Source organism: Macaca nemestrina, chromosome X (genome assembly GCF_043159975.1).
Source record: "Macaca nemestrina isolate mMacNem1 chromosome X, mMacNem.hap1, whole genome shotgun sequence".
In the NCBI taxonomy this organism is placed as follows: domain Eukaryota; kingdom Metazoa; phylum Chordata; class Mammalia; order Primates; family Cercopithecidae; genus Macaca; species Macaca nemestrina.
Genome location: NC_092145.1, coordinates 81,975,378 through 82,002,543, shown reverse-complemented (window position 1 = coordinate 82,002,543; position 27,166 = coordinate 81,975,378). Strand labels below are relative to the sequence as shown.

At 38.1% G+C, this 27,166-nt stretch overlaps 1 protein-coding gene across 4 annotated transcripts in view; it reads right to left on the bottom strand.

Annotated features, from left to right (window-relative positions):
- LOC105464743 (phosphorylase kinase regulatory subunit alpha 1) overlaps positions 1-27,166 on the bottom strand; it is a 130,686-nt gene that overhangs the window by 102,639 nt on the left and 881 nt on the right. For all 4 annotated transcript variants that reach the window (XM_011712795.3, XM_011712796.3, XM_011712798.3 and 1 more), the window contains exons 2-4: positions 26,150-26,308; positions 18,596-18,643; positions 9,210-9,378 (exon numbers count right to left, since the gene is read on the bottom strand). In XM_011712795.3, coding sequence (XP_011711097.1) covers positions 9,210-9,378; positions 18,596-18,643; positions 26,150-26,308 — 376 coding nt within the window. The remainder of the gene's footprint in view (positions 1-9,209; positions 9,379-18,595; positions 18,644-26,149; positions 26,309-27,166) is intronic.

Genomic DNA, 27,166 nt, shown 5'->3' with positions numbered 1-27,166 from the left:
TTAAATTTTGATAATCATCTCCAAGTTATTCTTCAAAGAAATTCTACAGTTTATATACCAACACTGACTGCCTGTTTCCCTACATCTTTGCAAACACAGGCTTTAATAACAATTTTTAATCTTTGTCTCACTTTAATGGATAAGAAATAGAACCTCCTTGTAGTTTAATTTCCAATTTTTTATTATGAGTAAGGTTGTGAATCTTTTCATGTATTTATAAGCCATCTGTATTTCGTATTTCTTTTCCTATGAACTATTTGGTCACGTCCTTCAGATTTTTACTGAATTGCTGGTCTTCCTGTTACATACATATACCAGTCTTGGTATATATATGGTCTTGGTATATACATATATATATATGTACCATCTGTATAATAATAAGCCTCATTCTCTGTCGTTTTTAAAAACAACTTTATTGAGATACATAAAAAGTATGCATTATAAGTATATATTCAATGGTTTCTAGTGTATGCACAGTTGTATGACCATCACCGCAATTGATTTTAGAACATTTTCATCACTGCAAAAAGAAATCTTGCACCCATTAGGAGTCATCATACATATATATGTGTGTACCAGAAAGACTGACAATAGAAATCAGAGGCTGAGAGAAGGCAGAAGTATGAAATTGGCCTTATTCATCTCTTAGATTTGTATCACAGCTATACCATACAAATGCCACATATTTCTACCACTTATGTCCTTTTGCTCATAATCTCCATTTAAATGGCCTTCCCTTCCTTTCCATATCTTGAAATCTCACTGTTCTTTCAAGGCCCAGCTCAAACGCTACCTCCTCTGTGATGCTGTCATTGCTTCCCCTCTTCTGTGGTTCATACATATTGTGTGTGTGTGTGTATGTGTGTGTGTATTTGCTCAGCATTAAACTTTAAAAAAATTTTTCCTGGCCGGGCGCGGTGGCTCAAGCCTGTAATCCCAGCACTTTGGGAGGCTGAGACGGGCGGATCACGAGGTCAGGAGATCGAGACCATCCTGGCTAACACGGGGTGTTACCCCGTCTCTACTAAAAAATACAAAAAAAAAAAAACTAGCTGGGGAAGGTGGCGGGCGCCTGTAGTCCCAGCTACTGGGGAGGCTGAGGCAGGAGAGTGGCGTAAACCCGGAAGGCGGAGCTTGCAGTGAGCTGAGATCGTGCCACTGCACTCCAGCCTGGGCGACAGAGTGAGACTCCTCTCAAAAAAAAAAAATTCCTTTTTTCTATTATTGATATTTTAACAAATATTAAGGAAATTAGTCTCTTGCACATCATATGTGTTGCAAGTATTGTTGCTAGTTTGTCGGAATTTGGACTTTGTTTATAGTATTTTTTATTATCAGAAACTTTTTTTTTTTTTGAGATGGAGTCTCGCTCTGTTGCCCAGGCTGGAGTGCCGTGGCACGATCTCGGCTTACTGCAACCTCTGCCTCCTGGGTTCAAGTGATTCTCCTGCCTCAGCCTCCTGAGTAGCTGGGATTACAGGTGCCCACCACCACACCCGGCTAATTTTTTTGTATGTTTAGTAGAGAAGGGATTTCACCATGTTGGCCAGGCTGGTCTTGAACTCCTGACTTCGTGATCCACCCACCTCAGCCTCCCAAAGTGCTGGGATTACAGGCGTGAGCCACCGCGCCTGGCCACATCTAAATCTTTGATCTATTAACATATATTTTAAATCATGGAACTGTGTAACTTTATAATTAAAAAGAACTATATGATCGGTATTATCAGATTGCAAACTCCTCCTGATCCATGGTTCTGTCAAAATAGCATCCATAGCACAGGGAAGTTGCAGGAGCAAACTGGCAAAGTGTGTTTTTTCTTGTAACGGTAATGACATTAACTTCTTGGAAAGACGCGGGTAAAGAGAAGAGATGATAGTGACATGGGACATCAGCTTCTTAGCTTTAGCTTATCATCTTTGTGTGCCAACGCAATTGAGCAGGGACAGAGAAGGCAAAAGTATGAAACTGGTCTTATTCATCTGTTAGACTTGCATCACAGCTATACCATACACATGCCAGACATTTCTACCATTTATATCCTTTTGCTCATTATATTCTCCATTTAAATGGCCTTCTTCTTTCCACGTCTTGAAATCCTACTGTTCTTTCAAGGCTCAGCTCAAATGCTATCTCCTCTGTGATGCTATCATTGATTCTCCTATTTTGTGACTCACAGAATTTTGTTTTTCTTACTTTTATGAACTTATTTTTTTACTCTGTATTATAGACAAAAGTGTACTTGAATTTTAAGGAAAGAACTATCTTATTTATATCTGCATCTTCTAAAAGTATCTCACATAGCCACTAAAAGTATCTCACATAGTATTATGAATGGTATTAAACAGCATTGAACAGTAGATGTTTGAAAATTTATTAAGGGATTTTAAACACCTCTGCTAACCACAGGAAAGGGATGTCTCTTGAGGAAAGGTCATAAATGGAGGACCTCTGGATCCTGTGCCTCCTGTAGAGCTGAGACACTGCTTGTTGAACAAAGAATGCAGAGGTGAGTACACATAAAATGAGATAGGGCTGGATTAGACCAAATGTAACAGTACTATATAAAGAATACTAAAGCATACAGGGCTCCAGAAATGGAGCTAAATCAGTGGTCTATTGCACTTATATTCTGCACTCATCTGTACAACATTAAGCCTCTTTGTCTCATTTTTAGAAACAACTTTATTGAGATACGTAAAAAGAATGCATAAGAAGTATATATTCAATGGCTTCTAGTGTATGCACAGCTGTGCGACCATCACCACAATCAATTGTAGAACATTGTCATCACTCCAAAAAGAAATCCTGTGCCCCTTAGCAGTCACTCCCCATTTCCTTCTACAGTTGCCCTCCAGCCTAAGTAATCACTAATCTACTTCCTGTCTCTATGATTTGCCTTAGTTGACATTCATATAAATGGAATCGTACAATATATGGCCTTTCATGTCTGGGTTCTTTCACTTAGCATAATAATTTCAAGGTTTGTCAGTGTTGTGGCATGTATCCGTAATTCTTTTTTTATTGCCCCAAATATTCCATCTTCAGAGGTAGCAGTAACATGAAAAAAACTTTAAAAATTCCATTGTGCAGATGTATCATATTTTATTTATCCATTTATCAGTTGATAAACATTTGGGTTATTTTTGTTTATGGCTATCATAAGTAATGCTGTTATAAACATTAATGTATAAGCTTTTGAGTGAACCTACGTTTTCATTTCTCTTGGGTATATATACACTTAGGAGTGAAACTGCTAGATCATATGGTATCTCTTTTTTAATCCTTTTAAGGAACTACCAGACTCTTTTCCAAAGCAGCTGCACCATTTTACATTTCCACCAGCAGTGTATGAGGGTTCCAATTTCTCCACATCCTCAGCAATACTTATAATCTGTGTTTTTGATTACAGTCATCCTGATGGGTGTGAAGTGGTATCTCATTGTGGTTGGGACCCGCATTTCTTTCAAAATTAATGATGCTCAGTATCCTTTCACGTACTTATTGGTTATCTGAACATCTTTTTGGAGGAATGTCAACTCTGATTCTTTGACCATTTTTAATTAGGTTATTTATCTTTTATATTCAGTTCTGAGAGTTCTTTATTTTAGATACAAGTACCTTATCAGATATACGATCTGCGAATATTTTCTTCTATACTATTGGTTGCTTTTTTACTTTCTTGATGGGGTCCTTTGAAGCACAAAAGTTCTTAATTTTGATACATTCCAGTTTGTCTATTTTTTCTTTAGTAGCTTATGCTTTTGGTGCCATATCTAAGAGGCTTTTTCTTAACCCAAGGTCAGAAACATTTACTCCTATATTTTTCTCTGAGTGTTTGCTATGTATTGAATTTTGTCCTCCCCCCAAAAATTCATATGTCGAAGCCCTAACTCCTAATGTGACTATATTTGGAGATAGGGACTTCAAGGAGATAATTAAGAAGATAAATGAGGTCATGAGGGTGGCCCTAACCCAATAGGACTGCTGTCCTTATAAGAAGAGGAAGATACACCAGGAGTGCACGCACATAGAGAAGAGGCCATGTAAGAACACAGGAAGGGTAGCCATCTGAAAGCCAAGATGAGAGGCCTCACCAGAAACCAACCCTGCCAGCCTTGCTCTTGGACTTCCAGCCTCCAGAACTGTGAGAAAATAAATTTCTGTTATTTAAGCCACCTATTATGTGGTATTCTGTTGTGGCAGACTAATATAGTGTTTTAGTTTTCCCTCTTACATTTAGGTTTACAATTTATTTTAATTTTTTTAAATTTAATTTCATTTTCTGTTTGTTTGTTTGAGATGTAGTCTCATTCTGTTGCCCAGGCTGGAGTGCAATGGCATGATCTCGGCTCACTGCAACCTCCGCCACCCGGGTTCAAGCGATTCTCCTGCCTCAGCCCCGAGTAGCTGGGATTACAGGTGCACACCACCATGCCTAACTAATTTTTGTATTTTTAGTAGAGTAGGGGTTTCACCATGTTGGCCAGGCTGGTCTCAAACTCCTGACTTTAAGTGATCCTCCCACCTCAGCCTCCCAAAGTGCTGCAATTACAGGCATGGGCTGCTGCGCCCAGCCTTGAGTTAATTTTTATATATGGTGTGAGGAAGAAGTCCAATTTCATTCTTTTGCATGTGGACATACAGTTGTCCCAGCACCATTTGTTGAAGAGACTATTCTTTCCCCATTGAATTATCTTGGCACCTTTGTCAAAAGTCAACTGAGCATAAAGTGATGACTTATTTCTAACCTCTCAATTCTATTCGAAAGAGCTACATGTCTATACTTATGCCAGTACCTGTGCTGTTTTAATTAATGTAGCTTTGTATTTTTGAAATTAGGAAGTTGGAGTCCTTCAACTTTCTTCTTTTTTAAGATTGTTTTAGCTCTTCTGGGTCCTTTAAATTTCCATACAAATTTTAGAAACAGGTTGTCAATTTCTGCAAAGTCAGTTGATGTTGAATCTGTAGATTAATTTGGGAAATGTTGCCACCTTAACAATAAATCTTCTAATCCTTAAATATAGATGTCTTTCCATTTAGTCAGATCTTTACTTTCTTTCAACAATGTTTTGTATCTTTCAAAGTACAAATTTTATATTTCTTTTATTAAATTTATTCCTTATTATTTCATTTTTGATCCTATTTTAATAGAAATTATTTTTAAATTTCATTTTGGTTATTCACTCCTGTTTAGAAATATAATTCATTTTTGCATATTTATCTTGTATGTTGTTACCTTGCTAAACTTTGTTTATTCCAGATTTTTAGTGAATTCCTTAGGATTTCTCTATGTAAGAACTATCATCTGCAAATGGAGATAATTATACTCCTTCATTTATTTGATGCCTTTTATTTCTTTTTATTGGCTCTTTGCCCTTGCGAAACTGCCAGTACAATTTTAGATACTGGTGGCAAGAGTTGATGTCCTTGTCTTATTCTGATCTAAGGGGAAAAGCATTCATTCTTTCACCATCAAATGTCATGTTAGCTGTGGATTTTCAAAGATGCCATTTATCAGGTTGAAAAAATGCTCCTCTATTCTTTATTTGGTAAGTATTTATCATGATAAGGTATTGAATTTGTCAATTGTTTTTCTGTGTCTACTGAGACAATAATATACCTTTGTCCTTTATTCCATTGACATGATGTATTGCATTAATTAATTTTCAGATAATAAAACAACCTTGCACTCCTGGAATATATATGGTTTGGTCAAGGTATATAAACGTGTTAATATATTGCTGGATTCAGTTACCTAGTATTTTATTTTTATGTCTTTATTAATAAGAGATATTGATCTATAATTGTACTTTGTTGTGATATCTTTGTCTGGTTTTAGCATCAGAGTAATGGCTTCACAGAATGAGGTTGCAAGTGTCACCTCTTCTATTTTTGGAAGTGTTTGTAAAGAATTGGTGTTCACTCTTCTTTATTTGGTAGATTTATCAGTAAAGCTATCTGCACCTGGGCTTTTCTCTGTGGAAGGATTTTATATTACTAATTCTCTTTGATTGTAGTAAGTCTACTCCGATTTCCTTTGCTTCTTGAGTCAGATTCAGTAGTTTGTCTTTCAAGAAATTTTCCCATTTCATCAAAATTATCTAGTTTGTTGGTAACCAGTTGTCCATAGTATTCCCCTTTAGTTCTTTACATTTTTGTAAGGTTGTATCGATATCCCCTCTTTTATTCCTAGTTTTAGTAATCTGAGTATTCTCTCTTTTTCTCTTGGTCAGTGCAGCTAAAGATTTGTCAATTTTGTTGATCTTTTTAAAGAATGAACTTTTGGTTTTGTTGATTTTCTCTACTGTTTTTTCCATTTTCTGTTTCATTAACTTCTGCTGTAATGTTTATTACTTCATCATTTCTCTTTGCTTTGGGCTTAGTTTGCTTGTCTTTTTCCAGTGCCTTAAGGTGGAAGGTTAGGTTACTGATTTTTCTTTTCTTTTTTTTTTTTTCATTGGTGTTTACAGCTATAAACTTCCCTCTAAGCACTGTTTTCTCTGCTTCCTATAAGTTTTGGTATGTTGTATTTTCTTTTTCATTTAGCTCAAAGTATTTTCTAATTTTCCTTGTGATTCTTATTTGACTCATTGGTCATTTAGGTGTGTATTGCTTAATTTCCATATATTTGTGAGTTTCCTAAATTTCTTTCTGTTCCTGATTTCATTCCATTTTGGTCATAGAACATACTTCGTGTGATTTTGAAATCTTTCAAATTTATTGAGGTTTGTTTTATGGTATACCATATAATCTATCCTGAAAAATGTTCATGTGCCATTGAGCTAGTATATGGTTTAGCTTCTTGCTCTTATTGAGCTACTAGCCTCCTCTTAATTGCTTAGAACCCAAATCTCCATTGCTTTTTGAGATTGCCTTTAGGTTTTAACTTTCCCACACTCTTAAATAAAGTCAATTCCTTTGGGAAAAGCTACAGAGCTTTGTGTCCTTACAGCCTGCCTCTCTCCCCAGCAAAATTTCTGTGGCAGTGCTCCAGAGCTAGTGGTGAGAACAGTGGCCCAATTCTTTTGTAGTGACACCCCTGCTTTACAAATTGAGTGCTGGGAAGAGATGGTAACCTTTGATCTTCTTAGTTTGCCCCTCCCGGTGGGGAACCTCCACCCTCATAGTGAAGTGGGCCAAGGTTGATCAGGGCCTAATTCTCACCCTGCCTTTTCCTGGGGAGGAGGGGAGCTCCAGGCCTGTTAGCTATTCTTGCCTGAACTAGCTTCTGCAACATGGAGCTGGAGAGGATGAGAAATGATCACAACCTACCTCCCTCAGGGAGATACAGTGTCCCTAAACTGGGAACTAGCTGGGGAGATTGTGCTCTTGGCTGTGCCCGCCTTGAATATTGCTTCTGCCATGCTGAGGTGGGGTGGAGGAGGGAGTAGATTGAGACTCAAATGCCACACTCCCTCACTGCTTTTACCAATACTTGGTAGATTTCCTGGAGTAAATGTTTCTCTACTTGCTGTATGTCCTTCAGACAATTTCCAATAATGTAAGTGGCTGGTTTTTAAAAAATAATTTTCAACATTTATGGTTATTTTGCTGGGGGTTCCATGGAGCTCCTCATGCCCCCATTCTATAAGTTGCAGTCAGGTTCTGTCTAAGCCTCTCTTTTAACCAAGGTTGAGATTTGTAAGTATTCAAAAATGTGTAGAGCATCACTAAATACTCTATGATCTTGCATACTACCATTTATATCTCAAATATGCCCTTTCATTCTCAAGGTAACTGCCTTACATAAATTCTATATCAATCTTGCCTTAAAGTATTTCACTAACTTTCTAACTAGTTTGCCATCTTAATCTTCTTTCCTATCCAATCTATCTTCCTACTACTGAAGTGAATCATCCGAAACTTCCTTGATTATTTACCTTGAATGACTCACTACTGATTACGGACTAAACTCCAAACTATATAGTATGGTACACAGGCCCTCAAATAGCTAGCCCCAACTTTCTAGTTTCACAGTTAGTCATTTTTCCAGATGCATGTTATACTCTAACCATAGAAGATATCCAGCCTTACCTTGATGGCCAGTACCTTTCAAATTTCCATGTTATATTCATGCTATCCCCTTCCCTTCTCTGATTTGTAAATTTCTACATATTCCTCAAAAGGCCTGATCAAATAATATCTACCTTATTCCAAGTACCTATCAAACTCAGCTGATTGAGATGAAAATCAAATGTTAAGTCAGGAATCAATAAACATTTGTTGAATGAATGGTTATGTCTCCTATAAGCCTCTTTGATACATTTCTGCTTGCATTCTGGGCTCAAAATGAAAAACTACAAGAGATACTCAGACATTGTTGCTTTGTAGACAAAACGCCAGAATTGGTATTAAAATAATATTAGAAATAGAGTTATAGCTGTCATTCTATTTAAATAAATTAAACCTAAAACTACATTTATTCTGGAAGAAACCTCCTCCCCTACAACAGGAGGACATATCTGGGTAGCTAGTTCATACTTTTGAGAAAAGGCTATTCAGCTTCTGAGCTGTGTGTTCTAGAGGAAATAAAGGAAAGGTTTATCATCAAATATTTATTTCTATTAAAAAAGGAGAAGAAGAGTATTTTGAGGGAATTCCCACCCTGGATGCCCTTAGTACCAAGGAGCTCAATAACCGATTGGAAGATGAAGAAATTAAAATGTCAAAAATTTGGTATTTTGAGAAGTACATTAGTTTAGGAAGCTCTGGCAAACGTCCCATTACATTAATAAACTAGGTATAATCGGATACATTGCCCTCCCCGAATTTAGGAGAAATAAAAGGAAATTAAATTGTTTCTTACATTTCCCTTTCTCAGGTAAAGCATCCAAAATTAATGAGAACCATCTGAAAAGAATATAGTATTCAATAATTTAAAAATTTGGATTCTGATTCCTAAGTTAATTTTCTTAATTTAGATGCCTATAGACAGATGCCTTGTTATATTCATAAACAGTAGCATAAAGTAGGTGATTGAATTTGTATTTATACTAACCGACAGGCTTGTCAATGTACTGTATGAGAACAAGCAATAAACCCCAGCCATTCTTTGCCATCTCATATCTGAGGATTAATAAATAATAAAAAACACCTGTCTCAAGAAGATCTACCCCAGCCTTCCTAGTCCTCAATTTAAAAGAATATTAATTAGTACCCCAGACTCCATGCTCAGGGGCTCCCAGCACTTCTCTCCTTGTACTGACCTGAGGCAGTCATTTGCGCTAAGAAGAGCAGGTACACAGAGGTAGCATCCAACTGCAGGTGTCCCCATTGATCATCACCCACTACAGTGGCACAGGTTTTGGTGTTGTACTTGGCATGGAGGCTATCCTTAGTACTCTGACTATATTTGAAGGATTCTACTTTATCCACCTGAGAAGAACAAAAACATTAACAGAAGGATATACTGAAAAGTCAACCCATATGCCACACTTATACTCTAACATACATTATTGCAATGTGAAAATACATTATCTTCAGGCAATTGTGAATATTTAAAATACACTGTTACCTCTTTTTCTCTACACTAACACAACTGGAAAGTCTGTTACTGTTGTTTTTCAATTTAGGTGATTTAATTAGAAAATAATACCAAATAGTCAAAAACAGCTCTTTCCTATTCATTGCCTCTTGTTCACTCTTCATATGGTTGGTTTACTACACTGCACACTGTAGATATAAATTGAGATTCAGAGTGCTTGAGTGAGAACAGCTTAGTAAGAGATAACTGAATGTGAAAAGATACATTTGTTCCTGAAACTGAGGTAAAAATTTCAAAGTAAATTAGAATAAGAGGATATATTTTGAGAGAGTAATGAAAAGAGCTGCTGAGAGACACACAGAGTGAGGGAGTAAAGGTATGACAGTCTGAAAGGAAAATATCTTGGGCCCTTTCAAGCTGGGAACTGCTCAAGGAAAATCTGCCTCCCATTCTATTCAAAGTCATCCCCCTGCTCACAGAGACAGATGCATATTCTGATTGCCTCCTTTGGAAAGACTTAGCAGAAACTCAAGTGAATGCAACCATCTGTTTCTCACCAACCTGTGACCTGGAAGCCCCCGGTTGTGGGGTGTTGCTTTGAGTTGTCTCAGCCTTTCTGAACTAATGTACTAATTATCATTAGTGATTAATTAATGAACGAATATATTGATTGATGTCTCATGTCTCTCAAAAATGTATAAAACCAAGCTGTGCCCCAACTATCTTGGGCACAGGTACTCAGGACCTCCTGAGGCTGTGTCATGGGCACATCTTCAACCTTGGCAAAATAAACTTTCTAAATTAACTGAGACCTGTCTCAGATTTTCAGGGTTCACATTTTGGTAACCTCAAGGTGGGGTGGATTCTGAGTGGAGATGCCCCTGACCTTTGACAAATCTCCTGTCAGTGCTTGGTACCAGTATGAGCTAACTTTATGGCTCAAACCAACAGGACAATTTGCTGAGGCCTGAGAGCACCCCCTCCACAGAATCCCTGATCTCTCAAAATTTGGTCAAGATCTAAAGCTTATTTTGCTGTTACAACTCCTCTTTTTTTGGAGTTTTACTTGCTTCCAACACAAGGAAAGCAAGCTTTCCTGCCTGCATGTCTGTGGAAGGCAGATAATTCCTTTATGGAGTTTGAGCTTGCTTCTAACAGGGAAGATGAGTTTTGTTTTTGTTTTCGTTTTTCCTGTTTCTAGGATGGTAGAGAGCAGTCTGCAGCCTGAGACCCATCATTATGTAAGAAACTGGTTTCGGATTCTGTCTTGCAAATTCTTTTTAAATGACTGAAGTTAGCATTAACAACCAGCTGGTGTTAAATTCTGCTTACACTTAGAGCACTCAGAAATCGTATAATTTGTGTGATGATTGTTAGTTTAGCAGCATTTTGTCCTAGTTGAATACGGTAATAAGATTTTAAAAGATTTTTTTTCTTTTAAAGGAGCTCAATGGTTAAAAGTTGGCTTAATTAAAAGGTTAACATCCAAGATGTGTATGTGTATGTGCGCATGTGGGCATGTTTGTATTTAAAAGGCCTTCATGTTTTTGAGCTGTTTCTTTTTTCTCTCCAAAGACTTTGTCTTTTTTTTTGAGCAAAAGTTTTTTTTTTTCTTCTTAGTTGACTGAATTCCATTTTCACCTGATTTTTTGACTAAAATAGTTATTGCAACAGAGGCTACACTTGAGTTTTTAAGGAAGACACTCAGAAATGTCTTTGTTTAAAAAAATTTTTTAAGTGCACTGTAAAAGCATCTCCCTCTAGTTCTGCACCACCAGACCTTTCTCTCTGTACATTATGATGTAAATTTTGCTATTTGATTTCACCCGAACTATTTCCTTTAATGTGCAAATTTAAGGCTATTTAGCTGACAAATGTGTAGGGTTGTGAAACAGGTTATCAAGAATATGAAAGTATAAGAAAAAAAGGGGGTCTTTATAAATCCATCGGCATACCTAATATGTCTTTAGATGTATGTATATGTTGTGTACACAGTGTTTCACTACTAAAAATATACGAGATCTAATTAATTGGCTTAAAGAAAAATAAAAGCACTTGGCCGGACGCGGTGGCTCAAGCCTGTAATCCCAGCACTTTGGGAGGCCAAGATGGGTGGATCACGAGGTCAGGAGATCGAGACCATCCTGGCTAACACGGTGAAACCCTGTCTCTACTAAAAAATACAAAAACCTAGCTGGGCGAGGTGGCGGGCGTCTGTAGTCCCAGCTACTCGGGAGGCTGAGGCAGGAGAATGGCGTGAACCCGGGAGGCGGAGCTTGCAGTGAGCTGAGATCCAGCCACTGCACTCCAGTCTGGGCAACAAAGCGAGACTCTGTCTCAACAACAAAAAAAAAAAAAGAAAAAGAAAAGCACTTAAATCAGATACTAAAAAAGAATAGTCAAATGCTTTTTCAAGTTTATGTAACTTAAGTAAAATTAAATAAGCTAGTTTTAAAATTATTTGGTAAGGTAATATTAGAAATGTCTTAAGATTTGCCAGTATACATTCTTTTGTTTTGCATTTATTAATCAAGCAATTTCATACTTATCCCTGCCAAATACTATAAGGTGTCAAAATTTGGCATAGGGGTTACAAACTATAAGCCCAGCCCAAAACAGAATGATTCTTTGCTTGTGTAATTTTTAATAAATAAGACATTGATATGGGCTTAATGAAAACAGCTTCATCTTGAATTTAGTAAGATTACCATAACTTCGAATCCTGTGGTTTTAGGCAGTATGCACAGATAATAAGGAGGTTTGTTTTGGGAAAGGACTGTTATTCTCTTTGTTTCAAAGCTAATCTATAAGCTAAATTCCTCCCAAAGTTAGTTTGGCCTATGACCAGGAGTGAACAAGGACAGCCTGGGGCTAAGAGCAAGATGGAGTCAGTTAGGTCAAATCTTTTTTCACTGTCTCAGTTATAACTTTCAATGGCAGTTTCATAACTTTAAATCATGACTATCACAATTTTCATAAATAATCAGAGTAAAACAATTACAATAATTAGGTAAATATAATAGGATAAGTACTTGCAGAAAAACTGGTCATAATTTAGGATATAAAGTTATATTAATAGATAATTATTTGGATATTTTCCAATAAATATATATTATAGGAAAACATTCTTGCTAAAAAATAAAAGGTGAACAAGTTTTGTCTAATTCAAAGCTTATTTAAAGGTTATGTATAAAACAAGGTAAATACAACCAGGAAACAAAAGGAGATGTAAAGAAAGTTATAAGAATAAAGAGGCTGGGTGCAGTGGCTCATACCTGTAATCCCAGCACTTTGGGAGGCCGAGGCAGGTGGATCAGGAGGTCAAGAGATCGAGACCATCCTGGTCAACATGGTGAAACCCTGTCTCTACTAAAAATACAAAAAAATTAGCTGGGCGTGGTGGCGTGTGCCTGTAGTCCCAGCTACTCCGGAGGCTAAGGCAGGAGAATTGCTTGAACCCGGGAGGTGGAGGTTGCAGTGAGCCGAGATCACGCCTCTGCACTGCAGCCTGGCCACAGAGCGAGACTCCGTCTCAAAAAAAAAAAAAAAGAGGGATGTTCAGGACAAACCAGAAAATCCAAATATTATTATTAAGTTTTGGTTTTGCTTAGGAAAAAACTGAGATTAAAAAAAAATTTTTTTTTTAACTAAGGTTATTATATCCATGTATCTTCCTGTATGTGCTTTTAAAGTCCTTGTGACATTGACTTAGAGGGCTTTAACTCCTGGGTCTAAAAAGGACATCAAGTCCTGCTAAATCTTAAACACCGACAGCAATTAAAGCCTCATCTTCAGGCCCTGTGGAAGATGCCAATCAAAATAAACTGCATTCCTGAAATATAGGGCAAAAAACAATTAAAGCTATTTGATTCCTCAAGGGCCAGGAACTATCGTGGAAGAGGAGAGCATATAAGTTTGTAAAGGCCAATTTTTAAAGATAAAATAAGTTCAGTTTCTCTATAAATGAATCATTAGTGTCAAAGGCACACAGATGCAAAACCAGTATATGGACCCCTGTGTCAGATTAACAAGTTTTCCTTAAAGCATTAACCAACTCCTCCAACTTCTTAATAAAGGTTATAAAAGGCTTATAGAAGTTACATTTTATAATCAAGGTTAAACTTTATAGATTATTTACAAAATTTTGAAAAACAAATGTAATTGGCTTCAAGCTGTTTTTATTAGGGCTTCTTGTTTAGAAAATTAAGTCTCTTCTCTCAAAGAATGAAGGTTTTCACTTTTTTTGAAGTCCTTGAATTAGCACTTTGGTTAAACAATGACCTGTAATACTATTTTGTAATATCAAGCATTTTAAACTTTTATATTTGACAAATTTTCCAAAATCAAATTATAAATTATGTCTTTTTCTAACCTAATTAATCCTTTAAGACATTAGGTTCCCTGAAGTCCAAAAATGTCATAATTTGGCTTATTTAGTATAAAAATTATATAGGAAGCATTGTTAAATATGAAATGTTGTTTGGTTTTCTTTGGACTGTATTTGTATAAATATGTTATTAGTATGTGTTCCAAAATTATAGGAAACTCCTGCAATTCTGATATAACTTAGCGTACATTATTGGTAATAATCCTAATTGTTATGTTAAAATTATTGTGTGCCACAGAGGTAACAAATTTCTTTGTCAATTGTGTCTTTTGATTATGGCTGCCTTAAAACTTTTTTTTCATTCATGGACAATTGTTGTCTTGTTTTAGTCCTTTTTAGAAGATGGTTTTATAATCAGCTATAAAATTCCAATAGGTGCTCTTAAATGCATGTTTCTGATAACTTTTGAAGACTGTGACATCAGAATAGAGGAGAAACTTCTAGGACTCATGGAGAGCTAAAATGTTCACGAGTATCAAGCAGAACAAGAAATAACTGCATGGACCGAACTAATTTTTTTGACTTTTTGCTTAAAATGTTTGCTGATCTTTTGTTTTGTTTTTCTTTTCTTTCTTTTTTTTTTTTTTTTTGAGACGGAGTCTCGCTCTGTCACCCGGGCTGGAGTGCAGTGGCGCGATCTCAGCTCACTGAAAGCTCCGCCTCCCGGGTTTAGTGGCTTGATCTCAGCTCACTGCAAGCTCCGCCTCCCGGGTTTACGCCATTCTCCTGCCTCAGCCTCCCGAGTAGCTGGGACTACAGGCACCCGCTACCTCACCTGGCTAGTTGTTTTTTTTTTTTTTTTTTTTTTTGAGACGGAGTCTTGCTCTGTAGCCCAGGCTGAGTGCAGTGGCCGGATCTCAGCTCACTGCAAGCTCCGCCTCCCGGGTTTACGCCATTCTCCTGCCTCAGCCTCCGGAGTAGCTGGGACTACAGGCGCCCACCACCTCGCCCGGCTAGTTTTTTTTTTTTTTTGTATTTTTAGTAGAGACGGGGTTTCACCGTGTTAGCCAGGATGGTCTCGATCTCCTGACCTCGTGATCCGCCCGTCTCGGCCTCCCAAAGTGCTGGGATTACAGGCTTGAGCCACCGCGCCCGGCCTGTTTTGTTTTTCAGAGTCTTAAAACTTCTCTTTTGAGCTACTGACAGCTTTTAACAATGTAGTATACTCCCATAAGCAAGATTTGGAGCATACTTGTTTCTGTCTACCTGATTTTCTCCAGAATTTGGAAACTATTTGTGAGTATTCTTAACTTACGGCAATACAGTTATTTGCATAAGTGCAATAAGAATCTGTTTTCATTTGTAACAGGACACAGATGGAGAAACTGGTAATTTTACCACGTCTTTGACTGGAATGGTGTACTTTCCTTTAAAGAATCAGACTTGACTTATGAAGGCAATAAAGCCCTTGGAAAAACTGGCCTCATATTTCATGTACACAGTCCACATATAGGGTTTCTGACCCTTGGTAATTAACGAATGTCACTTTCCGACAGGCACAGAAGCCTCAGGTTTATCCTGGAACCTCAAGAGGAGGAGAAATTCACCCAACTCATAGATATTTGATGACATAAATTCATGGCTGGGCTCGGCTTTCAAGAAGTGTTATCTGATGTCTGGGCGTGGTGGCTCATGCCTATAATCACAGCATTTTGGCAGGCTGAGGGGGGTGGATCATGAGGTCAGGAGTTCAAGACAAGCCTGGCCAACATGGTGAAATACCGTCTCTACTGAAAATACAAAAATTAGCTGGGCACGGTGGTGGGCACCTGTAATCCCAGGTCCTCGGGAGGCTTAGGCAGGAGAATCACTTGAACCCAGGAGGTGGAGGCTGCAGTGAGCTGAGATTGTGCCACTGCACTCCAGCCTGGGTGACACAGCAAGACTCCATCTCAAAAAAAAAAAAAAAATCTTATCTGAGATTCCTCCTATGGAACAAAGTTCAATCAAAGCCCATTTAAAAGCCTAAGTAAAAAATAATTATTCTTGCTGCACTGTATACAAATAATTAGGCCAAGTATAATAAGCAAACCAGTCCTACCATGATTTGTCTTTAGCAAAAGGGAAACTGGAGAGAGAAAAAATTATATTTCAAAACGACAGTATACCCATTGTTAGATTCTAGTCTTGCCTAATTTTTGTTTCAATTTTTATTACCTTCTACAGTTTGGATGGAATTCTAATTTTTTTGGCTATAAGCTTTCAAAATAATGTTTTCAATTTTTTTCCTTCTTTTTATTCCCCCATTTTTCCTAATTTGGAGTCACTGAAAACTCAGCTGTGCTTTCTTAAAACCCTGGGAACTGAAGCCGGACAACTCAAACTTCAGGAAAAAATAACAGTAATTGGCCAGCACAGTGGGTTACACCTGTAATCCCAACACTTTGGGAGGCCGAGGCTGGCAGATCTGTCTTAGATTTCCTGGGTTCACAACAAAAAGCTGAAACTAGAAGTCAGAAGGAAAATACTGTGCAAAGGACAACTGAAAGACTTAGTTCCTGAAATTTAAATTTGATAATGCCTCTGATGTATGACAGTAACCGTTATACCTTAAATTTGGTTCCTGAAATTAGTGACCTCAAACATATTTGGTAAGGTAGAAAGTTCAAATATTGGCCAGGTAAGGTGGCTCGTGCCTATAATCCTGGCATTTTAGGAGGCCGAGGTGGGAGGATCACTGGAGCCCAGGAGTTTGAGACCAGCCTGGGCAACATAGTGAGATTCCGTCCCTACAAAAAAAAAATTTAAAAATTCGCAAGGCATGGTGGTGCACACCTGTAGTCCCAGTGATGTGGGAGGCTGAGGTGGGGGGATCACTTGAGCCCAGAGGCCAAGGCTGCAGTGAGTGAATTATGATCATACCACTGCACTCCAGCCTGAGCGACAAAGTGAGGCCCCTATCTAAAAAGAAAAAAACAGAAGTGCAAATATCTAAATACAAAATAAAGTAGCAAAGATTTTCTATCTATCATGTATTTCTGTGTACTACTTTCTATCTACTACATATTTCCTTCTACTATAGATATAGATTCCTGTGCCTGTAGGCAGTCACTTTATCAATCTGGGCCTCAATTTCTTCTTCTAATAAAACATAATCTTGATCTCCAGAAAAGACAGGTCAGATTCGATGTGGGCAAAATACTTTAAGATCTCCTAGGATAAAACAATTTTTAAAGTAAAAACACTTTTGTATGCAAAAATATCACAAACAAGCCTCAAAAATAAATGATAGACTGCTAAAAAATTCACAATGCATATGACAAAGGACTAATGTCTATAATGTACAAGAACTTTTCAACAGGCAAGAAAGAGAACCTAGAAGATAGGCAAAGGACTTAGCAGACAATTCATCCATGAGGAAATGCAAATTTTCAATCTACACATAAAAGGATGCTCAGCTTCACTGGAGGTAAGGAAAATGCAAATTACTGCAATGAGATACAAATTCAAGGTTTCTTATCTCCAATCTTAAAATCTACAACACTTTGAAAAGGTTTTTTCCCCTAAGTTTTGCATTAAAATTCATTTGTTGGCAACACCAGATTCAAATTAAGTCTTTATTTATTCCACTTAGTATGCAATTGCATGCTTCCCTTCAGAGATATTAAAGTTTCTGATTATAGTGCTGTCCTAGACCCGCAGAAGGCATAAGGTAATATATGGTGTATATATACCATACACCATATAATTAAAGGTTGCCAGGAATATGCACTGTACTGCCTTTTTAAAATCTGAAAAACTTAAATTCTAAAGTTGATGGCCCCAAGGGTTTCAAATGAGGGTGTGTGTGTGTGTGTGTGTGTGTGTGTGTGTGTTTTGTTTACTTATTTTTGAAACTGGGTTTCACTCTGCCACCCAGGCTGGAGTGCAGTGGCACCATCTTGGCTCACCGCAGCCTTGACCTCCCAGGCTCAAGTGATCCTCCCACTTCATCCCCAAGTAGCTGGACTACAGGAGCACACAACCATGTGCGCTAATTTTTTTTTTTTTTTTTGAGACGGAGTCTCGCTCTGTCACCCAGGCTGGAGTGCAGTGGCCGGATCTCAGCTCACTGCAAGCTCCGCCTCCTGGGTTTATGCCATTCTCCTGCCTCAGCCTCCAGAGTAGCTGGGACTACAGGCGCCCGCCACCTCGCCCGGCTAGTTTTTTGTATTTTTTAGTAGAGATGGGGTTTCACTGTGTTAGCCAGGATGGTCTCGATCTCCTGACCTCGTGATCCGCCCGTCTCGGCCTCCCAAAGTGCTGGGATTACAGGCTTGAGCCACCATGCCCAGCCCTAATTTTTATATTTTTTGTAGAGACAACGTTTCACCATGTTGCCCAGGCTGATCTTGAACTTCTGGACTCAAGCAATCCATCTGCTTTGGCCTCCCAGAATGCTGGGATTACAGGCATGAGCCACCAGTGCCTGGCCAAATGAGGGTTTTTAGACCTGTATCATCTTTCTACCCTACATATACAATTGAATGTACAGTAATGATAAAACACATCGAAAATCATTTGTAGAGGGTGAAAAAAGACTAGAAAGAAACATTCCAGTGGTAATTACATTGTGAGATTATGGGTGACATTCTCCCTCTCCAAATTTTCCAAATTTTCTAAAATTAGTGTGTACTATTTGTGAAACTGAAAGAAAATATAAGCTATAAACATTCCCTAAGGGGTAGAGATACTATTACAATGTGCTTTTATTGGAGAGGAGGGTGTTACCAATAACATACCTGTCTGATCATACAGTGTAGTAGTCCTCTCATCAGCTTCACTACACTCTGCAGAAATAAATGGAAACAAGACAGTTATAAACATCCCTAGATACAGGAACACTTACTCAGCAACTGCAGTTGGTACATGACCTTTTGAGAACAAGTAACCCTATCCTGTGTTCCTATTTACATGACATTTATAGGTACACAGAAGAGCAGATTACAGCTAAAAGTGGAATCAAAAGCTAAGCTTTATGATTCCTTCAAGTCAAAAAAATCATCCAAGCTCCAACTGGTTTATGTAAAAATAAGCCAACCATCCTATTAGAGGACATTCCACCTGGAGAAAGGGGCAAAACAGCTCAAAAATCCTAAGGCTCTGAGGATATTCTAAAATACATCCTATGGCCTAGAAAGACTTCACTACAACATTGCTTTTATTTTTTCTAAACTAGCCAAGACTTATCTTCCAGAGTCCACAGAAATATTTATCTGGACATGTCCCCTAAAGAATAAAGTGAATTTCAATTAAGAATAAGTATGAAGGGGATCTGTTCATTTGACTCAACCCTTTTTCCTTGAAATAAAGTCACAAATTCTTAAGTTTCAAGTCATCACTATTTCTCTTACTAGGGCTTGACAATTTAAAGTAGTTTGTTTTCCAATCATAACATCTCAAAATTCTGATCACCAACTATATACTACATGACACTAAGGGTCCATCAATCGTGGCATGGGTAGGCAATGTGTTTTGGAAGAACATAGCACCAAACAGCTTCTCTATTTCTCCAAAAAGCTTTCTGTTTCACAGTCCAAAAGAAATCCAACCAGGTTACTCCAGGGTATGCTGGCTCAGAGGCAACTTCAGGACAACTCTGAAAACTCATCTACTTGGAAGCCACATGATTCTGTTATTTCTTCAAAACGTATTCAAATGGGACTACAAGCAATAGTCATGATAAGGATAAGCACTGATTAAATTCCAACTCTTTATGAAGCCTTTTATTGAGGGAAAAATAAAAATAAAAATGGTTTCTGTAGGAGAGTCTCCTCTCTTAAGTCATTTCTGTCTATAAACGGTCCTCTCCCCTTACAGATCAAAAGAAATTTTAAAAAGAGAGAAAGAATAGGCAGTGCATGATCTTGTCACATTTTAAAGACTGAAACATAGGCCGGGCGCGGTGGCTCACGCCTGTAATCCCCGCACTTTGGGAGGCCGAGACGGGTGGATCACGAGGTCAGGAGATCGAGATCATCCTGGCTGACACGGTGAAACCCCGTCTCTACTAAAAATACAAAAAATGAGCCGGGCGAGGTGGCGGCGCCTGTAGTCCCAGCTACTGGGGAGGCTGAGGCAGGAGAACGGCGTGAACCCGGGAGGCGGAGCTTGCAGTGAGCCAAGATCCGGCCACTGCACTCCAGCCTGGGCGACAGAGCGAGACTCCGTCTCAAAAAAAAAAAAAAAAAAAAAAAAAAGACTGAAACATTTATTATAAAGCAAGGAAACTTATTGTAACCCCTACAAGAAGACATCTATATGACTTTGATGTTAATGAAAGAGTCCATCTCTTTAATATACCCTGTTATGGAAAGTATTTAACACAACCTCCTCTGTGGGGAAACTTTATTCAATTCTGATACATGTCACCATATACTCAAAGGTTCCTACCATATTCTGTCTTTTCTAACAGTAGATGAATTAGAATGGGAAGCAGAGGGAGGGGCTTGAACAGTCTTGTCTTTAAATCAATGGCCCAAAGGAACTCATTTTTAAAAGACCTATTGACGGCCTCTAGTTGACCAATATAGAACTCAGCATTTATATTATTCTGTAAGAATCCTGGGTTCATGTCATTGGCTTCTTCACTATTTTACTGCCTTAGTCACTTTTTCTCTTGCAAACCCATCAACTCCCTTTACCACCCAGCCCCACTACTCCCATCTAAATTTTCTTCAAACAGCAAACCTGGGGAATCAAGGATTCAGTGGAGGATCTCAATTAGTGGCCATTATCAGCCATTTTTATCCTCAAGTTCTAACTTCCAAGGCAAGATAAAATTAGTAGGAAGCATGGGGAGGTAGGAATGATGGGAGATATCTGTACTTTGTGTTCTCCAAACTAACTGTTTTCTGATCCAGGTGTGCTAGATGTTATTAATTATACATGTACATTCATACACCAGGGCTTCTACCCATACCAAGTGACTCTCCCTCTTGCCTATTCTTTTGGAGGACATAAATTTATATATATCTGTGAACTGACTTTATAAGAATATATAACTACACAACCATATCTGTGTACCTCTTTCTCTCTACCCCCAGGTATATGTGCAATCAGATATTTATTGAACCTCTATCAGGTTTTGTAGAACATAAAGACAAGGGAGATGGGACAGATATGTTTTAAAAACTAACTACAGCATAGTCCACCCAGCATTTCCTAATTATCCTTTAAAACACAACTCCTCTCTGAAGTCTTCCTTGCCTTTTCCCAGAGAAGTTTAGACATTCCCACCTCTGTGTGTTCCCATAGAGCTTAGTAGTTATCTCAAATATATAAATCAGTACCTATAGTACCTATCTTAATGTACTGTAACTACTTGCTTATATATCTGTCTCCCCCATCAGATAATGAACTCCCTGAGAAAAAGGGGCAGAGGCCAGGTTCAGAAAACCTTTAAGTCAATGGATGAAGGAAGTTGAATTAAAAAACAAACACATGTCTGCAAGTAACTCTCGAATGGCTTATCAAATAAACGTGTGTGTGTGTGTGTGTGTGTGTGTGTGTGTAGGGGTGGGTATGCAAATATGATAAAGTGTTAACAACTAGCGAATTTATATAGAGTATATGCAAATGTTTATTTTACCATTCTTGCAACTTTCCTTTAAGTTTGAAATTTTCCATAATAAAAAGTTGAGGGTTACATATAAACATTTTGTCCCATTTTCTTTTTAACATCTATTATAGGGCCTGGCACGTGATGATTACACAGTCTTTTAAATTTAAGAAAATGAAGATATATGTTGAATGGCACAGATGACAAGTGATCTAGAAGTTCCAAGAAAGGACTCCTGAGAAAGTGACCACTGTACAAGTGAGTGGTCTGTGAGGAAGGACAGGGACCACAGAAAAAGTGGGATTGGTGCTAGGCTTTCAAAGGATATTAGTTTAGATTGAAAGGGAACAGGCATGTAGAAGCAGCAGCCCATAAAAATGTTTGCAGGTGGCTATGTCTATAGGCTCCCACGGAGGCAAACATTCAAACAATACTGATTCTGAAGACATAGGACCCAGGTTGCATTCATGGTACCATCAAATTCCAGCTTCATCTCTGGGCCTCAATCCCTTCACTTGGAAATTGGGGATAATGATACTTGATTCACAGGGTATTGTGAGAATAAAATACTGGTAATTATGGGGAAGTGTATTGTACAATGGAAAGTATTTATACAAATGTTAGGTATTTTTATTAAGGGATTATTAGAGGAGTAATAAAGACATCAGCCTGGCTGGAACTGGGTGTATAATGGAGGGCACCAGTGTGATATAATATTGAAAAAAGTAAGCTAGGACCAACCCATAGAGGGCCTTGCCTATCAATCCAAAATGTTTGGACTTTACTTGTGGAGAAATGAGGGCCACAGAAAGATTGTCGAGGATGGAAATGACATAATTTAAGTGTGGTTTTCACAGAAGGGTTAGGGGATAAGGGCTTAGACTAAGGTTGAGGCAGAAGGGAAGAGAAAAGAGGGGATAGATTCAAGAGAAATTATATGAATCAACAGATTTTGGTGTGCATGTATCAAAAGGTAAGAGGGAGAAGTCAAAAATCATTCTAAGGTTAAGTAGCACACTTCAAGCACTGTTTTATAGAGTGCTAGTCCAAGAGATTTTGGAAAGGCTATAAAATTCACTACCATCTTAGACAAAAAATGCACATTAGTACATCGAAGGCTCTGAGAAATTACAGAGTAAAGACACCTGCTGTTTAACATAGTCCCAAACTTAGTTGGCCTAGTATTCCACAGAAAATACTATGGGAAATACTCCAAGTAATATTGCCTGGGTGGTTGGTAGAATGGAGACAGTAATAACAGAAAAAGAGACTGTTGATGAGTTGCCATTGTTTTGTAGTTTGTTTTTAGTTGGAAAGGTGAGGTTTCAGACACATTTTTGAGTTTGAGGAGCCACAGTATATGCAGATGCAACTGATGAGGTGACAAATGAAAACCTAGGTTTAAATTGAAGTGAGGTCAGAGATGAAGACTTGAAAGTCATTCTCATAAAGGTAATAGTTAAAGTCATGGGAAAAGATGAACCACTACACAAAAAGAACACACCTTAGCACACAGAACTGGAGTGAGGCCCAGAGATGAAGCTGAGATTTGATGGTACCATGAATGCAAAGAGATATCCCTATTTGTCTGCCTATATTTCTATGGGTATGAGACCGTATCTATATGCCTGAGAGAAAGACATTTGTTAAAACATTCATGTGCATAATTCTACTCTCAATCTAGGATGCAGCAGTTGCCTAAACCCTTGTCCTTTTTTCATCCAGAATTCTCTTCAATTCTCTGATATTATTTCTCAGAAAGAAACCAAGGTAAGAATTGGAAGGAAGGGTAGAAATTAACAATCAATGTTTTGGGAAAAATCCACACAGTAATAGAAAGTTGCAATAGGTGGGAATTTAATCCATGAATTTATTGGATGTAATCTATGTTCATATTTTGGCCATAACTAGTCATTATTTAACACTGGCTATACATTAGAATCACCCAGGTAGTTTTTAAAAAAATATTGATGCTACTGAGCTCTACTTCCAGAGATTCATATTTAAATTTTCTAAGCTGTGGTGTAGTAAGGGTGTTTCTTAAAAGATTCCCAGGCGGGTGTGCTGGCTTGCACCTGTAATCCCAGCACTTTAGGAGGCCGAAGTGGGTGGGTCATTTGAGATCAGGAGTTTAAGACCAACCTGGCCAACATGGTGAAGCCCCATCTCTACTAAAAATACAAAAAGATTAGTCGGGTGTGGTGACGCGCACCTGTGATCCCAGCTACTGTGGAGCTGAGGCAGGAAAATCGCTTGAACCTGGGAGGCAGAGATTGCAGTGAGCTGAGATCGCACCATGGCACCCCAACCTGGGCAATAGAGCAAGACTTAGTCTAAAAAAAAAAGCTTCCCAAAGCTTCCCAAGTGATTCCAAAGTACAGTCAGAGTTTGGAACCACTCATCTAGATCAAGGATAAATCTAGCCCATTGCTATTTTTATAAATTAAGTTTTATTTAAACATAACTACACTCATTCTTTATATACAGGGGACCCCTGAACAACACAAGTTTGAACTGTGCAGGTCCACTTATATGTGGCTTTTTTCCAACCGAACACAGATCAAAAATACAGTATTCAGGAATGAGAAACCTATGTATATGGAAGGCTGACTTTTCTTATAGATGGGTTCCACAGGGCTGACTGCAGAATTTGAGTATGCAGAGATTTGGTTATAAGCAGCCTGTCCTGGAATCCATCCCACATATATACTGAGGGATGACTGCATTGTCTCTGGCTGCATTTGCACCACAATCACAGAGCTGAGTAGTTGGATAGAGACCACATGTGACCTACAACCCTAATGATAAAAATAGTTACTATCTGGCCTTTTACAGAGATGATTTTCTGGTTCCTGATTAACACTGAATCAGGTTTGAGAAAAAAAATTGAGACCTAATAATAAAAACCTGTTGCAATTCATAATGAAAGTTCATAGAAATTTAAAAATTCCCACAAAATCTTTTCTTTTTGAAAGATGTTTCCCATTGCTATAATGTTTTGAAACATTCCTAATTACTATTAAGGTGGTATGAAAGGTATTTTTTGGCTATGTTGAAAATTATTTAATGGAACATTAAAATTTTAGAATGGGTAATTCAATGTTTCCCTACTATTTCCCCCTTCCTCTGTTAAATTCTTTATAACTGGGCCAAATAAGAAAAAGTGTTAACATTACAGGGAGATAACAGATTTCTTCTAATAGAATTGAAAAAATTGGTCAAATTGTACCAGATACGAAATTCCAATTCTATTGATATTAATTTCTAGTAAAAAATAGCAACAAAACACTGAGCTCAAACTAGAAAACATTGAGTAGCATGTAGGATTTGGGGGAGGGGAGTAGGCAGGATTACAGGTGAATTTTTTTAAACACTCCTCTATATTTTCCAAATTTCTACAATGGTATTTTTATAAAAGTCATAAAAGGCTGGGCACGGTGGCTCATGCCTGTAATCCTAGCACTTTGGGAGGCCGAGGCGGGTGGATCACAAGGTCAGGAGATTGAGACCATCTTGGCTAACATGGTGAAACCCCGTCTCTACTAAAAATACAAAAAATTAGCCAGGCATGATGGCACGTGCCTGTAGTCCTAGCTACTCGGGAGGCTGAGGCAGGAGAATCGCTTGAACCTGGGAGGCAGAGGTTGCAGTGAGCCAAGATCGTACCACTGCACTCCAGCCTGGGGACAGAGTGAGACTCCGTTTCAACAACAACAAAAAAACTCATAAAAATAATGATCTGTACTACCTGGTCTAGAGCAAAAACTTGAACAACTTTTTTTTTGGTGGACCTATGTATCTCTCAACAATGGCTTGCATGAAGAATAAATGCCTGCTGTTGCTAAGGACAACACAGTGCAACCCCATATTACACTGATACTTGTAAAAAAACAAATATCAATATTCTGATTTATAGATGAAGATTGGAGCTCAGATTGCCTAAGTGTTAGAGAGACCACTGGAGAAAATGGCTGGTATAGAGATAATTTTTCCCACTAATGGAAATGAATGCACATCCGTCTTATAACTGACAACAGAGTACTTCAACTCCTGCGGTAGCCCAGAATATTGTTTTCTTAATATTATTTTCTTGGTTGTTGAAGAGGATGCAGCTCCCTTTGTGTCTCAACAGTTCTATAAAGGATGCTTGTTTACTGAGGGGAAGTGCCTTAAAAGTTGGCTTAAAAGCATCTGCTGACTTTGACCTCATTTTGCCCAGGAGTTGAGGGAGGGAGGAAGCAACAGGCTCTGAAACAGTGGCCACAGCTATAAAAATCAACAAATAAAGTCTTTACTGTGTCTAGTCCAGAAGGCTTGCTGATTTATGTTATTTACCCTCATACAAATACCACAATTTTTAAAAATGAAGTAAAATAGTAGATACCTGCCCCCAAACGTTTTTCTCAATGAGAATACAGTGGAGACTACAAGATACATTTACTTAGAGAGTTATGCATTTTAGGAAAGATCCCAGGATAGGATTTTCCACTGTAACAGAACAGACTGTTCCTTCTCCCTCAAATCAGCAAGTTTCAAGTTTCCACTGCAAGAATACCACTTCAGTGCAATACAGGAAAGCTTTTTGGAATATAATTTCAGAAAGATGATGAAAGAGGGAAAGGCAAAATACAGTTATCTTAGCTTTTGGTGGGTTTCACTTCCTTCAGTATCCACTCTGCCCCCAAACCCCAATCACACACAGCTCCAGATCTCTTTGTATTTTTATTTTGAGTACCTGCTCCAATTCATAGGCCTTTGCCTTATCCTCATCCCGGTCTGCATTCTTCCGATAGGCCAGGCCCAAACCCCACACAGCCAAGATGCTGTACACGTTATCTCGGACCCATGCATCTTTCTGATCATAGCTGGCTGGGAGCAAGCCAGTCACTGGATTCTGCAAGGTCAAGAAAAAGAGGGCAGGAAGGTAACCATACAGTGTTAACATTAGGAAACAGAATCTTCCAAATGGGTTTTTTAGGGACTTTGGTCTTTCTTCTACTTCTCCACTCGAGTTTTATAACCTCCTCTTCTTCTGACCTATTGCAGGCAAATGCTGTCTTCCCACCCTCCCAAGTTTTACTGAGCTATATTTGACACATCAAAAATTGTGTATATTTAGGGAGTACAACATGATGATTTATGTATTCATTGAGAAATGATAACCACAATGACATTTATTAACACATCTATCATCTCACAGTTACCTTTTTTTTTGGTGTGGTGAGAATACTTAAGATCTACTCTCTTAGCAAATTTCAAGTATACAATACAGTATGATTAACTACAGTCACCATGCTGCTGTACATTAGATCCCCAGAACTTACTCATCTTATAACTGAAACTTTGTGCCCTTTGCAAATGCTATCTTGCATAAGGGGTAAGCAGTGGCTGAAGCCTTTCAAGTCTGAAATGTGGGTATTATTAAAGGCACAATTAAAGGTATTAAGTGCATTTATAATGGGTATTATTAAAAGAAAGTTTTAACTTTCTAGTTAGAAAGAATGAACTAGTGAACTAGCAATGAAAAACCAGCAGAAAGGAGCAGAAAAAAAATATGTAACAGCCTATACAAAGTGCCTCTGACCTTCACAATAGTCTAGTCTTAAAATGGAAATGTTCCTTTCCCTCTTTTATTTGGGGGAAGGGGAAGGAGATGACACGCAAACCTGGGTGCGTGTGTTTGTATGTCAATAAACAAGTGACAACACTTCTTGCAACTCTGCTCCTGGAACCCTGCTATGGCCTGGGGGGA